The 15682-nt window shown below is 46.8% G+C and overlaps 1 protein-coding gene across 1 annotated transcript; it reads left to right on the top strand.

Annotated features, from left to right (window-relative positions):
- The first annotated feature begins 9366 nt into the window (after window positions 1-9366).
- On the top strand, window positions 9367-13462 carry CD4H9orf152 (chromosome D4 C9orf152 homolog). The gene is made up of 2 exons (XM_042913489.1): window positions 9367-9559; window positions 12207-13462. Exons 1-2 carry the CDS (start codon window positions 9367-9369, stop codon window positions 12731-12733), a joined length of 720 nt encoding a protein of 239 aa, XP_042769423.1. The 3' UTR covers window positions 12734-13462.
- Window positions 13463-15682: the final 2220 nt, after the last annotated feature.

The following is a 15682-nucleotide window of genomic DNA, read 5'->3' as shown; positions in this document are numbered from 1 at the left end:
CACTTTTTGGATTTTTTAAATAGCATATCATTTCACGTTTTTTTTTTTTTTTGTTTTTTTTTTAGTCTCATTTCCAGAATTGAGAATGTCCCACATCCCTCTTGCCTCTTTCTCCCATGACCACCATCATTCCTGACCTCTGGGGCCAAACGCAACGCTACTGAGCTCACTGTGCCCGGAAGCCACTGCCGGTCTTTGCCTCACACTCAGAAACAGGATGCTTCTGGAATGATTGTCAGCTATGCAACAGCCATCTACGTGGATCAGGCTTAGTGGCCCTTAGTTTCACTTCAAAGGAGCAGGCTCTCTCAAGAAACATTTTCCAGAAAATCTTTCTATATTATTCAGCGAAGGACCACAAAGCTACCTTTGTGCAGTGTTTGAGTAAACGGAAGTTCATAATTTTGATATCGTTGAAACCTCAAAGTCAGGCAAATCACGGCTTTTAAACACTTGGGAATATTTTTGTTTTGACAGGGTGTGTATGCTACATATAATTCCTGGTCAAGTTTTATAAGTTTTCTCCTATTATAGCTAGTAACCATCAGTTAAAAAAAAAAAAACAAAACAGCAAACCTTGATCACATGAGTAGGTGATAAAAACTTTAAACAACTTACCAACCAGAGGGGCGCCTGGGTGGCTCAGTCGGTTCAGCATCCAGCTTCAGCTCAGGTCATGATCTCATGGCATGTGAGTTCGAGCCCCGAGTTGGGCTCTGTGCTGACAGCTCGGAGCCTGGATGGAGCCTGCTTCAGATTCTGTGTCTCCCTCTCTCTCTGCCCCTCCCCTGCTCATGCTCTGTCTCTGTCTCTCTCTCTCTCTGTCAAAAATAAATAAACATTAAAAAAAAATTTAAACAACTTACCAACCAGCAACTGAAATGATGCTTTTACAAGAGACAACAGTTCCTCCTTTTCTTTCATGGCCCGGTACAGTTTTAACACTTACAATGATAATGCTGATAGATTTTAAACCCAGTTTCATGTTTGTTATTTTAGAGAGAGAGCATGCATGGGTGGGGGAGAGAGGGAGGGGGAGAGGGGGAGAGAGGGAGGGGGGAGAGGGGGAGAGAGGGAGGGGGAGAGGGGGAGAGAGGGAGGGGGAGAGGGGGAGAGAGGGAGGGGGAGAGGGGGAGAGAGGGAGGGGGAGAGGGGGAGAGGGGGAGAATCTTAAGCAGGCTCCACACTCAGCACAGAGCCTAACGCAGGGGCTTGACCCTACGACACTTGGGTCATGACCAGGGCCGAAATCAAGAGTCGGACGCTGAACCAACTGAGCCACTCAGGCGCCCCTCACATTTTTTAAATCAAATCTTTCAAAGTGACAATGCAATTTTCAGAATACATGTGCATTACTGGACAGTAGGACATGTGCCTACTTACTGGTCACCCCCTAACCACAGACAGGGCATATCAGTGACACTCAGGTGAAAGAATCAAGTACATGTGAAGACAGGGATGGGGGGGGGCGGGTGGCTGCTGTTTGCAGCTTGGCCTTCCACTCACCCCGGCTCGTATGACTCCTTCTTCCCCAACCAGCCATTATCTTGGGGTTGGGCCTCTGGGGCACCCGGGCCGTGTTCTCCTTCTGTATCTCGATGGGGACCTCATCTACAGTGGGCAGCAGAGAGCACAGGATCCTGGAGCAAAAAGCAAACGAAACTCAGCTCAAGCTCTCCTCCAAGGAGCTGTAGGAGCCTGCGGGCCCAGGAGCAACCTGGTTACGGACAGGTCACTGTTTTGTGCCACACCTGTAACTGATTTGCCTTCTCTGGGATACGGGCTGGGAAGCTTTGCTCTGGGAACAAGGAACCTTAGAATACTAAAGGCAGGGTAAGAAAGACCCAGGGAGGCAGTGAGTGATCAGAACAATTCTCCACTCTGGCTGCACAGTTTTATCTACTGGGTTTGCTCTAAACTATTCTGGTAGCGGGGGCCCCAGTCCCAGAGGGTCTAATTGCTATGAGTGAGGCACAGGCATCAGGAGATAGTTCTAAAGTTCTCCCTCCAGGTGATTGTAATGTGCAGCTAGTAACAGGAAGCACTGCATTCACGTGTCCTGGATCAGGAGTATCATTGAGGAGTCTATGCAGGGAGAAACAGGTGTGGGTGATCTGAATTGTTACTGCAGAGTTAAAGAGGGGGTGCTGGTGTAGACCTGTAGATCAGTATCCCTTAGAGTGTGGTCTGGAGACTTCTAACAAATGCAGATTCTATATAAAGTCGAATTCCTGGGGTGGGACCCAGGAATCTGCGTTTTAAATAAGCTCTCTCTAGGTGATTCTGAGAACACTGAAGTCTGGGAAGTGAGAATTTGGAGGCAGAATCTATAGGATTCTATTACCTACAGGGGTTAATAGATGAAAAAACTGTAAGATTTCTCTGGAGTGTTAAATGCCCCAAGGAAATCTGTGCACACGGACATTCACCAACAGGCATGCATTTGAATGAGCCTGGCTGAAAAAGCCCATGTGGCCACCTTCAGAGAATTAACACGCTGCTGTCCGCGTAAGCCTCGGTTTTGAGTTTGTGACTCAGCAGTCTGTAACTGGTTCAGCAGAGACATTTTGGGGGGTTGTGGGAGACGGGTGAAACTGTCGAGTGCAGGGAGTAGAAGAAGAAATGGGTAAGAGAAAAGAACATCAATTCTCCATGGTCAATTCTTCTCAGCTTGGAAGTGGTTGATTCTTGCAATACAAAGTATCATTCAGCGGTCCTGCTAGAGACACCTCTGATTGCTTTTCTTTCTGTTTCAAGTCCCCCTTCCTGAGGTTCTCACAAAATACTGCAGTTTGCAACAGTTGCACTGGGCAACCCAGGAACATTTTGCAATATTACAGAATTCATATTACTTTTGAATTTGTATGTAAACATGCAGGCGGGGGATGTAACCTGAAAATGTGACGCTAATTGTATTTCTTTATATTGGCAAGGAGGAGGGCACTGAATACTAGAGTGTGGCTTTATTTTTTATAAAAAAGTATTTAACGCAGTTCTTCACAAATCAAAAATGTTGGTTTTTGGAGTAATTTCTTTATATTTTTGCCCTTTAATTATTGAGGCAATTTTGAATATTTAGAGAAAGTAATTTTTGAAGACCTGAGACTGTTCTAAGTTTTTTTATTTTCCAACTTTTGATTTACATGTTTAGATTAAAATATATTAAAAATTTGAGTATTTGAAAACAACTATGCATTATTTTTTAAACCTTTAGGTCACCAAAATGAGTGTAAGTCAAGATCATAATAGAAATAATAACAGGAGAAAAACAATTAAAAGGGAAAAATAGAAAATTTTCAAAAAAGGTTGCTATAATTTTTTAAAAGTAGCAGCAATAAAAATTAACTGACTTTATTGAGCATAACTCATGTAAAATTCAGAAATAAGGCACTGTGTTATTTATTAATGAGTATTCAATTACTCATGAAAATTAATAAGAAAAATTTCTGCTCAAATCCACATCTTGAACTTCACGTCTGATTTAATCCTTGAAACTTCATATTATTTGGTAAATGATTCTTTAGCTACTAATTAAAACACTGAGATGGAAAAGAGAATTCTTCATGTCAAATGCCTAATTTAGAAGCAACAAAATGTAACTCTGGGTTGTATCTTGTAAGTTAAAATTATACCCACAAAACCAGCAAATTGATAAAAAAGGACAAAACTTCTGGAGTGTTACTCTGTTGGATAATGGTACTGGAAAGTGACTCGAACCCTTTTCATAGCTTGAGATTATTTCTAGCAAAACTAAATGTGCCTCAAATTAATGGTGATTTCCAGTGGATAAACATAGTAGAAAACATAGTATTTCGTTTAACACCAAGTCTTTCAAACACAGTGTATTAAGCATGTCTTTTTATTAGGCTGTTTCAACATCTGGGACCTTACTGACCTTAATGGGACTGCCTGGCCCGGGGCTAACCAATTCCTAGCTCCAGTAAAGGACTCGCCTGTGAATTTGACTTTCATATGCAAACCAACCAATCTAGAGCCTGTATACCTCACTGCCTCTCTAACAGACTCTGGCACTCAGAGCCACAATCCACCTGTTCTCATCACCCCAGAGCCAAAAACAAAACAAAACAAAAAATCATGTTAAAAATCCATAGTGTGTCCATCAATAAATGAATGGATAAAGAGGTGGCACGCGCGCGCACACACACACACACACACTGGAAGTATCATTCAGCCATAAAAAAAAGAATGAAATCTTGCCATTGCAACAACATGGATGGAGCTACAGAGCATAATGCTAAGCGAAATAAATCAGAGAAAGACAAATACCACATGTAGAATTTAAGAAACAAAACAAATGAGCAAAGGCAAGAGCGAGACACAGAAACCAAGAAACACACTCTTAACTATAGAGAGCAAACTTATGGTCAGCAGAGGTGAGGTGGGTGGGGGATGGGAGAAATAGGCGATGGGGATTAAGAAGGCCACTTATCATGATGGGCACTGGGTTATACATGGAATTATTGGATCACTATATTGTACATCTAAAGCTAATATAACACTGTATGTTAACCACACTGGAATTAAAATTTTTAAAAATTTAAAAAATCCACAGTGTGAATTCCCACCATGTGTTACAAGAATGGAAGACTAAGGTTTGCCTCTGATTTCTCCAACTGTCTTCCACCAGAACAGCATTTTGCTGCTCCTGGCTAAAAACCGAACAGACGTGTATTTCTAAAAGTTGGAATGAGGGGCCCTCACTACCCAGGTGAGCTGGTTGTGGGTAAGTCCAGACTGAAAGTCTATGAAATTAGGGTCGCTATTCTTCCCCGAATCTTTGTTAACAGGTCCAGACTTGATAGGTAGCAGTGCAGAGGGTCCAGGCCATACCTGTGTTGAGATCAGGCAGAGAACTCAGAGCAGGGAAATTCCACGTCCCCCGCCCCCTGTGCCCATATAAATGCATCTCTGCAAACAGACCTGCCAGGCGTGTGAACAGAAAAAAGTTTCTCCAAAGCTAGGTAGCTTGGTAAGTAACTATTTATGTGTTATTTATTTGATAAGTAACTATTTTTATTTGGTTTTATAGCAGGCAAGTGTCTTGCGCGGCCTAATACCTTGCTGGGCATCCCAACCAGCGAGAGCTCATTAAATAGTAGCTGAAACACCAAACCCCCCTCGACCTTGCCCAGTTGTTTTGTGACTATGACTCAAAGTCCCCACTAGAGGGCAGGAAGCTTCAAGGTAAGATGATGGATTTTTTTTTACAGGTCAATACATTATAATTATTGGAACAGTACATAATCATAAGTAACATATATTACAGCCAGAAACTCTACCAAATGGTATATATGCATCATTTCATTTAAATTATGTATTGTATTTTCACCTAGTGCTTATCAGAACTTGTGATTATACAATTCTTTCCCAGAACTGGACTGGAAGCTCCATGAGGATCATGTCTGTTTAATTTACTTTTCGATATGGATTCGTGAGTCTGGAACACTGTAGTAACTGAATAAGTACTGTTGAATGAATAAACATTGAATGAATTGAATCATGATTTCATAACCAAATGGTGGAGGCTGTTATTTTTTTTTTAAATTTTTTAAATGTTTTTATTTATTTTTGAGACAGAGAGAGCCAGACCATGAGCAGGGGAGGGGCAGAGAGAGAGGGAGACACAGAATCCGAAGCAGGCTCCAGGCTCTGAGCTATTAGCACAGAGCCTGACACGGGGCTCAAACCCACGGACTGTGAGATCATAACCTGAACCGAGGTTGGACGCCTAATGGACTGAGCCACCCAGGTGCCCCGAGGCTGTTGTTCTTATAGTTACATTGTGCTTTGTCATTAGTAAAATTGCTTTTAAATGTCATAATATCTCTTTTTAGGTATTTAAAATGAATTATTAAGTAGTCACCCCATAGTGGTCCTTCAATAGCTTTTATATACTTTATGGGGGGGGGGGGTCGGGAAACATTCTTTAATAGAGAGTGATAGGCATTGTCAAAACTAAAATCAGTAAGCTCCTTCAGAAGAACTTGTAATATTAACTTATTATTTTGATTAAAGGTACTGTAATTATCTGGACCAACTTGTGAATTTGCCTTCAACAAACTCTTACAGTGCTGACCTCATGCCAGGCACTGTTCTAAAGACTTTATATCCAGGGGCGCCTGAGTGGCTCAGTCAGTTAAGCGTCCCACGTCAGCTCAGGTCATGATCTCTCGGTTCATGAGTTCCAGGCCTGCATCGGGCTCTGTGCTGACAGCTCAGAGCCTGGAGCCTGCTTCGGATTCTGTGTCTCCCTCTCGTTCTCTGCCCCTCCCCCGCTCACACTCTGTCTCTCTCTCTCTCTCTCTCTCTCTCTCAAAAATAAATAAACATTAAAAAAAATTTAAGACTATATCCTTACAAAGATGCTATTATTAGCCCCATTTTACAGATGGGTAAACTGTAACTATTATTAGCCCATTTTGCAGATGGAGAAACCAAGGCATGGGGGGATTAAGAAACAGGATTTGACAACTAGTAAGTGGCACGGCCAGGATGGAAACCCAGGTATTCTGGCAGTAGAAGCCAGGTATGCCGTCACCACGCTGCCTCTACAATTCACTCACTGATATTGTATATTATTGTTCCATAGAGTTGCAATTGCAGTTGTGCAGGTTAAGGATTCTGATATGGGCCACAGCAAATCACATCTGGGAAAACTTTTGCACATTTGCATACTGTACTTTTAACATAAATTTTTTAATGTTTATTTAGTTTTGAGAGAAAGAGTGAGTGCAAGCGGGAGAAGGGCAGAGAAAGAGGGAGACCAAGGACCCGAAGTAGCCTCTGTGCCAAGAGCAGGGAGCCCGATGCGGGGCTCAAACCCGCGAAGGGTGAGATCACGACCTGAGCCAGAGTCAGACGCTTAACCGACGGAGCTATCCCGGTGCCCCTGGACTTTTAATTCATTGGACATAATAGTGTTGGGAAAAGAAGGTCAGAAAGTGTCCTTGCCTCTCAAAATCTTGTTTCTAGACAGGGTATTATTTTGTCATTACGTGATGAGAAATTATAAACGGTGATCCCCTTTCCAAAAAACCAAACAGGCTAACAAACACGCTAACTAATTTGCAAAGGCCAGCTTGCTCTAGGGCAGAGTTCTTGGCATGGCAACAGAGGAGCCGAAGCATACGATGCAAAAAATTGTTTAATATCATCAAAGTGCAATACACTTCCGGCCAAGGAAGTTTTGCAATAAAAACAACATGCAACAACCATATGACTCAGCAATTCTGCTCCTACGAAGAGTAACCAAAAGTATGGAGACGAGTCCTCAAGGAAAAACCGTCCATGAATATTCATAGCAACACTATTAGGCTTTTCCAATAACCAACTTTATCATTTTCACAAAGGAGGACATTGGCCTCTCTCTACCAAGAAGTGGACTCCCTCCTGATGATCCAAAGACCACAGGCACCTCTATCACAACGTCTAACACAAAACCCTTCTTTCTCCTTTCCCACCTGCCGGTCTGCTCCTCTCCTGTGCCTATCTCTGTGACTGAAAGTACCATTCACCTCCCTTATACGGGTTAAATCGTGTCCCTCCAAATTCATAAGTTGAAGTTCTAACCCCAGGACCTAAGAACATGACTTTATTTGGAAATGGGGTCATTGCAGATATAGCTAGTTGAATGAAGATGAGGCCATGAGAGGAGCACCTGGGTGACCCAGTCGGTTAAGCGTCCAACTCTCGGTTTCGTCTCAGGTCATGATCTCACGGTTTGTGAGATTGAGCCCAACTCCGTGAGCATAGAGCTTGGGTTTCTCTCTCGCTCGCTCTCTCTCAAAATAAATAAGTAAATATTTTAAAAGATGAGACCATTAGAGTGGACCCTAGTCCAACATGACTGGTGTCCTTATAAAAAGGGGAAATTTGGACACGGAGACATGCACAATGGGAGATCACTATGTGAATATAAAGGCAGAGGTCAAGGGATGCTTTTACGTGCCAAGGAACACCACAGACTGCCAGCAAAGCCACCGAAGCCAGGTGAGAAGCCTAAAATTGATTCCCTCATAGTCCCCAGAAAAAAAATCCAGGCTTGCTGGCACTTCTGGCCTCCAGAATTATAAGACGATACATTTCTGCTGTTTAAGCTCACCAATTTGTGGCACTTTGTCACAGCAGCCCTAGAAAATGAACACACTGCCCAAAGAAGACTTACCCTCCGTATCACAGCCCCTGGATCCCATCCAGTTCAACTCCAGAATGACTCCTAGAGTTCAGCTGTGACCTTCTTTCTAATGTCTCCCGTAGGTGTGCTGGGAAATTGGGTTCTCCGGAAGCCTCATGTTAGGACCAGATAGAAAGCGACTTAGTTGACCAAAGGATGCAAGGACAGACCCCCTGATGCAGGGGCAGAGAGTCTAGGATTCAAAGGGGATACAGAGAGGGTGCGGCTGGCAAGCAGGGGTGAGGGCGCACCTCTCGCTGTGGGTAAGATAAACACCAGCTCACTGCTAGGTTGGAGAATGCTTAGACCAAAGAGGCAGGTGGGAATGTCAGAGAGCTGGGGCTCCCCTGCGCTCTGTCCCAAGGCGGACTTTGGGGTTGGGCTTTCTTCTGGGCTGTGCGCGGTGGGTGAGTGGAGACTTGGGGCTCCCTTCCTACTGGGGTTCCCTAGGGCATGGCTGCAGCATGCACCTCCCCGAGGCACCAGCTTTGTGAGTCCTCAGAAGGCATTCTTTTTTCCAGCTGCAAACCAAACGGACAGGTTTGCCCATGAGCCTCCAGGTTTCAGTCCAAGAGGTGGGAGCTGAAGAGGCACCTGGCTTTGCCCTGCAGCAGCTCCAGCCCCGCCGGGAAACCCGAGACTTCGCAGGAACTCCAGGAATTGAACTCTAAACATCGGGATTGAGCAGAGAAGGACCTGGAGTACGAGGCCTCCTTGGGCGCCCAGAAGGCTTCTGAGCAGCTGTGCTTGCCTTGTTCTCTCTCCCTGGCTCCTCCCTCCTCCCCTTAGCCCCCTGTCTTACCACCTTCCTCCTCTGTTCCTTCCTTCCCTCTTGGAGATCCCTTTTGACTTCCTCCCCAATCTTCCTCTACCCCCCCCCCCCCCCCCCGACTCTTCCTTTTCCTCTTACCTTCCCCTCTCCCGCCTTCCCCTCCCCCACCTCCCTCTCACCCCGCTTTTCCCCTTGCCTGAGCTTTACTCCTTCCCCACCTTCCACTTGGCCCTGCCTTCCCCTCCACTGTCCCCCATTTCCCTTACCTTTCCCTCCCTCTCCTCTTCCCCTCCTCCCTTACCTTTCCACCTGCTCTCCTCACTACCCTCCCACCCTCCGCCTCTCCTTCTCTCCCCTCCCACGCCCCACCCACCACTGTTTGCTTTTCTCCCGGATCTGGATGAAGGGGTTGCCCTGCCCATGCCCTGCCCTGCCCCATTTGTGGTGGCTGGGGTCTTGCTTCATGGCTGAGGGCTCGGGGACTCAGGCCCCGGGGAAAGGGCCCCGGCTCAGCATCCAGCTCCTGAGAGCCCAGTACGAAGGCTTGCGTCGGCAGCAGAGGGCCCAGGCCCACCTGGTGGTGCTCCCGAAAGGTAGGGCTGTGCAGGTGCCAGGGCTAACGTGGAGGGAGTGGGTCTGATGGGTGGCTGGGCTGCAGGCAGGGGAGGCGGGGGCTACGGGAGCCCTCCTGGTGGGGAAGAGCAGGGATGCCAGCAGAGGCAGAGCCAGAGCCGGGAGGTCGGTTCAGGGCGGCTCTGCTTGGCTCAGTTCCCCTGCCAACTGACCCAGCGGCCTCAGCCAGGCAGCTGGCCGGCTGCCCGCTGTACCCGGCCTCTGCTCTTATGTTCTCACCTTGTAGGACTGTTCTGCCTGGTGGACGGGTGGGGGGAGGGCGGAGGTTGGTGCCCCTGCTGGGCCAGTGGGGAGCCTACCGGTAGCTCTTCCTGGCTGGGTCTCACGTCCTGCAAACCTGAGAAACTGGCTCTGGAGAGAGCAGACGTGGCATTCCCAGGAGGCCGGGTGCAGGCCAGAGGCAGCACAGGGCTTAGGGACTCAGGAGGCACCCTTGCTCATCATAGTCTCAAACAGCAGCCAAGGAAGCAGGAGATACAGAAGCCTCAAGGAGAAAAGTCTCTTCCCTCTGGGAACTCAGATTTTATTCCTGGAGAAAGTTTGCGGCACAAGGCTCAATCCCAGCCCTTCCCTCTAACAGAGGAGTGACTGGGTCAAGGGAGGTGGAAAGGTTAATGCTGTTCCTGGCGGGGGTGAGGGGGGGGGGGGCGGGTTCACCACCGAGCTGAAGGCACCCGTTTCTCCTTTGGGCTATTGCCAGCCAGTGGGTTCTGTCTGAACCGAAATGGCAGAGTCAAATAGCCCTTCATCTCTGCAGGGCATACACTGAAAGGTTCCTAAAGCCCTAGCCCATCCTCAAAGGTGTTTATTCATTCAGTCATTCAGCAAACATTTATTAAATTCAACTACTAGCAAATGAAAGTACCATGCTTAACACACCCGTGATTCAGACTCACAACGAATCCCCATAACTGGCGTGTCCCAAAGATAACTTGAACTCGACCTGCCCCATTGAACTCACCGTCCCCTGCCCCAACCCCCCGCTTTGGCTCTTTCTCCTAGGCTCTGTAACTCAGTGCCCTTCTCCCCTAGCGTCATGTGATCACTTAGGACCGGGTAGCTTAACCACAGATGGGCTGGCCAGGCACTGCTTTGTCAGGAAAGACTCCTGATTCCCAGGCCAGGTCAGCCACTCTGTGGGATCTGTTTTGGGGTCAGGGTCCAGGTGTACCTCCCACTTTAGTCCTTTTCCTCGGTCTCTGTGGACCACGGGCTGTGATGGACAGCTAAGGAGGCTCCTCTCTGCCACCAAGACCTGCCTGTTCACCTTAACATAGCGGAGTGGACACTAGTTCCTGGCTTCTCCCGTCACGTCCCCTCCTCCTCTGTTCTCAAATAGGTACATAACATTTTGACTATTTGTGAAGGTTTTCGTGCTGAGAAAAACCGTGCGGTCCTCAAATGGGAACAGATGTCCAGTCTCACCACTGTTGGCAGAGATGGCCACACCAGTCCTGTTTTCTTAGATTCCCAGAACTGGAGCTCAGGGCTTCCTGCTGCCTTGAGACCTCCGACACCAGCTCCCCACCCCTGCAGAACACGTGCCCGAACACTCACTTTGTCCTGTACGGGGCCTCGTTGCTGCGACACATGCCCGAATACTCAAGAGAGCTTCACGGACAATTCAGAGGGAACCCCGGGCTGGTCACAGACCTGCTGTCCTGGGAACGTGCCTTCCAGTCATCCCCACCACCTTCTCTGCCACCAAGGGTTGACAATACACTATCACGTGCCACAAGGTGGTAAATATACATCCCCAAGAAAGAAGAGGGACATCAGTCTGGATCCTCACCCCTGCAGCCAGTTCAGGGAAGCAGTGGGAGCTGCTGATGTGTTCTCAGAACTGTGTCTGTGGGAGGGGAGAAGGGGAAGGGCCAGTCGTCCAAAAGGAGCATCCTCTACCTTGGGTGGGAAACCTGTTGTTTGAATCCCGGAACAGAAAACCCTGTAAGAGTAACCTTTTCCCCCGGCCGGTGCGTGTGAACCTGTACCTACCAATTCTGTCAGCTTGACATGCTAGCTCCCCAGCTCATCGCAGTTAAGTCCTGGAGTCTGTCATTAAACTCAGTTCTGCTTGAGATTTTTCTTCATAGCATTGGTTACCACCTGCGATTTTATTATAATATAGTCACTTGCTAGAATGACTATAGAATACTTTCTGTATAAATTATTAAATTATATAATATGATATCTGTATAGAATATATAACATATTCTACCCCACTAGAACCCATCCATGAAGATGCGGGTTTTGTCTCAATGTTTACTGCCGTATTCTCAGAACCTAGGATAAATAGTCCCTGGCATATAACGAGTGCGCAATCAATATTTGTGGAATGAATGAATAATTGTGCCTGAGTGTGTGTTAGAGAGCTTGTGTGGGTGTGAATGTGTGGGCATGGGAGGGAATGCACATGTGTGAACATACGTAAGTGGGGTCATGTGGGACCCACGTATGTGTGTGTCCCACGTATGCAATGTACCGGCCGCCTGGCTTCCTTGACGTTTTGGGATCATATTCCTTCAGCTTGAAAGCTCTGAGACCCCTCAAAGGCGAGCTGCCCATGTACGTTCTGGTGGTGACCCTGCTTGTGCCTTGCTTTGTCAGGAGGGTACGCGTCTGCTCCTGCAGAGTCCATGGTCAGTGCTGTTTGGATTAACAAGGAGAGAAGGTGTTCCCTGTCCCTGGAGGAGGCAGATCCTGAAGCAGAGGTGATGCTGGAGGAGGCTGACAGAGGCTGTCTTCAGGTCCCCGAATCTCCATGGCACAAGCACCTAGAGATGCACCGCTGGGTCCAGACCTTCCATCAGGAAACCGGTCTTCAAGTGAAACACAAGGGCAAGCTCATGGGGTCCGAGCAAAGGCTCCCTCAGGAAGGAGACCCGGGCTCGTTTGAAAACAATCAGATGACTCAGCAAGGGACCAGCATTCTAGAAACAGCCCGGCATGAATGTCAGGAGGACAATGTCCAAACAAAGGCAGCGGGATCTGGCTTAAATATCGGCATTCAGTGCCCTCCTTCCATAAAGAACCCACACAGGTCTGAAAAACCAGCTCACTATCCATTTCCCCAGAGGAAAACTCCCAGGATCTCTCAAGCTGCCAGGAACCTGGGCTTATATGGCCCAACCTGAGGCTTTCTACTCAGCCAAATGTCTCAACTTTGAAACTATGGATGACCTCATCAAAGAACACGGGAGGCAGAGCCACAGCTAGGGCCTCTAGCTATGCACAAGAGCTAGACTAACTCAGTTGCAAGGATTCTGAACTTCATGGTGGACACACAGTCTTGCCCTTCAAAAAAGAAGAGATTGCCTAGACCAGATTGCACACAGTCCAGGATGAAAGAGGGTTGTCTAATCGATGCGATGTGGCTTTATTCTGCTTGTATACAAAGACCTTGCTATGGAGCCCTAGATGCCCATTCTTTGGGGAGGCCCAGTAAGACACCTCCTCTGTCCCTAGAAAAGGGAATTTGCAAACATAACACAGGCGCCCTAGCCAATGGAATGCCTTAGCAGTGCCCTGGAGTCAACGGGCGTGGGCAGTCTTGTTTTCAGTATCTTCTGATGATTTCTCACATGATCTGGAGAAGATGAGCACTGAGAATTGCCTTTTTCTGGTTACTGTGCCTGGAGGCCAGCTCACTTAGAAGTCACTGCATTCATTGGGAGTGACCACACCATTTCAGCTAAGACTCCCAAAGTATGGTCACTGGGTTAAACAAACAAACAAACAAACAAACCTACTGTTTTGTGTGTTAAGGGTGTTTAGGCCATCTCTCACCTCTCACTGAGACTGCACATTCCAGACCAACCATTGGTTTATTTCCTTGCCTCTCTCCCTCTATTCTTCCCTCCCTCCCTCCCTTTCCTTACCTTTCTTTTCCTCTCTTCTTTCCTTCTATCCTTCCTCCCTTCCTTCCTTTCTTCCCATTTGTCTGTCTTCTCATCCCCCCCCCCCCACTCTCTGTCTCCTAATTAAGTTCTTATTAAACACTGCCAGTGATTGAAGATATATAGTAGTTGGAGCCTGAGCAGGAGACAAAGAAATGTTCCTATTGGAAAATATGTAGTCCCCACAAACTCCTTCCTCTTCAGCCGAATTTGAAGAACTCAGATCCTTCCTGGGGTATTTTAAACTCAAGAAAAAGTGAACCAGGTGTTACTTGGGTGATGAGAAGAAAGTCAGTCTTTCTTGGTTAATGTTTAACTTTAGGAATGATATTTAAACACACCAAAGGAATGATATGCCTTTCCCTCATATCAGATAATCGCTCTGTAAAGTTTCATTTGTATTTTCCTCTTTTTCCCCAATGGCGATCCTGTCTTGTCCATCTTCATCCAGAGTTGTTAACTAGCTGTGTCATTACCTGTGAAAGATACATATGTGCCTGCTCATTGGATCACCCGGAAATTCACTGCAGTTTGGGGGTTTGTTGCATTTTTTTGTGAATAATTCTTAAGAGCCACAGTTAAATTTTTTTTAGTCTAATGAAAAATAAGGGAATTTTCTGAAAAAACTTTGTCCTTCACTTTTGTCATAAAGAGGATTCCCAGGGGCTCCTGGGTGGCTCATTCAATTAAGCGTCCAATTCTTGATTTGGGCTCAGGTCATGATCTCACTGCTTATGAGATTGAGCCCTGTGTGGGGCTCCATGCTGGGAGTGGAACTTGCTTAAGCGTCTCTCTCTCCCCGCCTCCCTTTCCCTCTGCCTCTCCCCTGCTTATGGCTTTCTATAAATGAATGAATGAATGAGGATTCCCATAAGTAACCCTTCTTTCTACAATGTATCAGTCAGACAGGCTATGTTTTGCTGCAGAAACAAACCTTCAAATCTTACAACAGAATTTTTTTTTCACTCATGAAAAGTCCATGTGGATTTGGGCAAACTTCCCAAGGCAGCTCTCGTGCATATATGGCCGAGAGTTCAGGCTGCTTCAGCATCACGGCACCTACGATATCAATACTGGATTCCCTCATCACTGTAGCAGGAGAAGAAAGCCAGGTACACAGTCACGTACTGGCTTTCAAGTCACTTTTGCTTACGTTTCGTTGTCCAAAGCAAGTGTCATAGTCCTATCTTCACTTCAAGGGTATGCAGTCATCCCAGGTGCCTGGAAGGAGAGAAGAAATGGAAAGCATGGATGAACAGCACTAATGGCTAACACAGGTAGATAGGGGCCAATTATAGCACATTATTAGATTTCATTCTGCATACAATAAGTAGTCATTAAGAGATTTACGTACGAGACTAAAATGATTTAATCTGCAGTTTAACCAGATTACTTGGGTTGTTCTACGGAGAATGAGTTGAGGGTCACATTAAAAGGCAATGGCCGGAAACGGCCAGGACAAGTTCAGTGGGAGAGATGCTCTCAGCTCAAGCAAGAGTGGGAGCTGAAGAGACGGGGAAAAAGTGGATACATCCGACGTATATTTTGGAGATAAAGTCATTAGGATTTACTGAAGGAAGATTACAACAAGGGGTCCTGAGTTGGGGATGTTCGTGAGACACACAAATGAAGATATCAAATAGGCCGGTGGATAATTGAGACCCAAGTTCTGGACTGGACATGAATTTAAGGGACACTAGTATGTGGAGGCACCGAAAATATGAGCAAAGGTGAGCTCACCTATGCAGAGTGTCGAGAGAAGGCAGGGTCCAGAATAAGTCCTGAAAATGCACAGTTTCCTTGGTTGAAAAATCTCTAAGGATTTTTCCAATCCTTCCTTAGAAGAGGGGGGGCAGAGGGAGGAGGGGGCAGTTGAAGGACACCGCAGAGCAGGTTCCTGACTGGGGACAGAAGGAGAGCCAGGGTGGTGGGGAGTCACAGACCTTCAGAGGCTGGACGTGGCACAGGTCACCCTCCCGACTGCAAACCTTCCACAAATCCCCATTTTCTAGATCCACATTCCTCAGTCTGGAGTTGCTTTTCCTTGAGCATGGGTTAGAAGGCCAGAGTCCAAGAGGCGATGCCTGAGTGGGAAACCTTTTCAGCCAAGAACAGGCCAGGTCAGTGTCCACAAGTTCAGGTCTGAGCCGACTGCCCACCGCCAAGGCTGATCGGACAGAGCACCCT

This window comes from Panthera leo, chromosome D4 (genome assembly GCF_018350215.1).
Source record: "Panthera leo isolate Ple1 chromosome D4, P.leo_Ple1_pat1.1, whole genome shotgun sequence".
In the NCBI taxonomy this organism is placed as follows: domain Eukaryota; kingdom Metazoa; phylum Chordata; class Mammalia; order Carnivora; family Felidae; genus Panthera; species Panthera leo.
The sequence above is the reverse complement of the archived record's forward strand: the minus strand, read 5'-3'. Positions and strand labels throughout refer to the sequence as shown.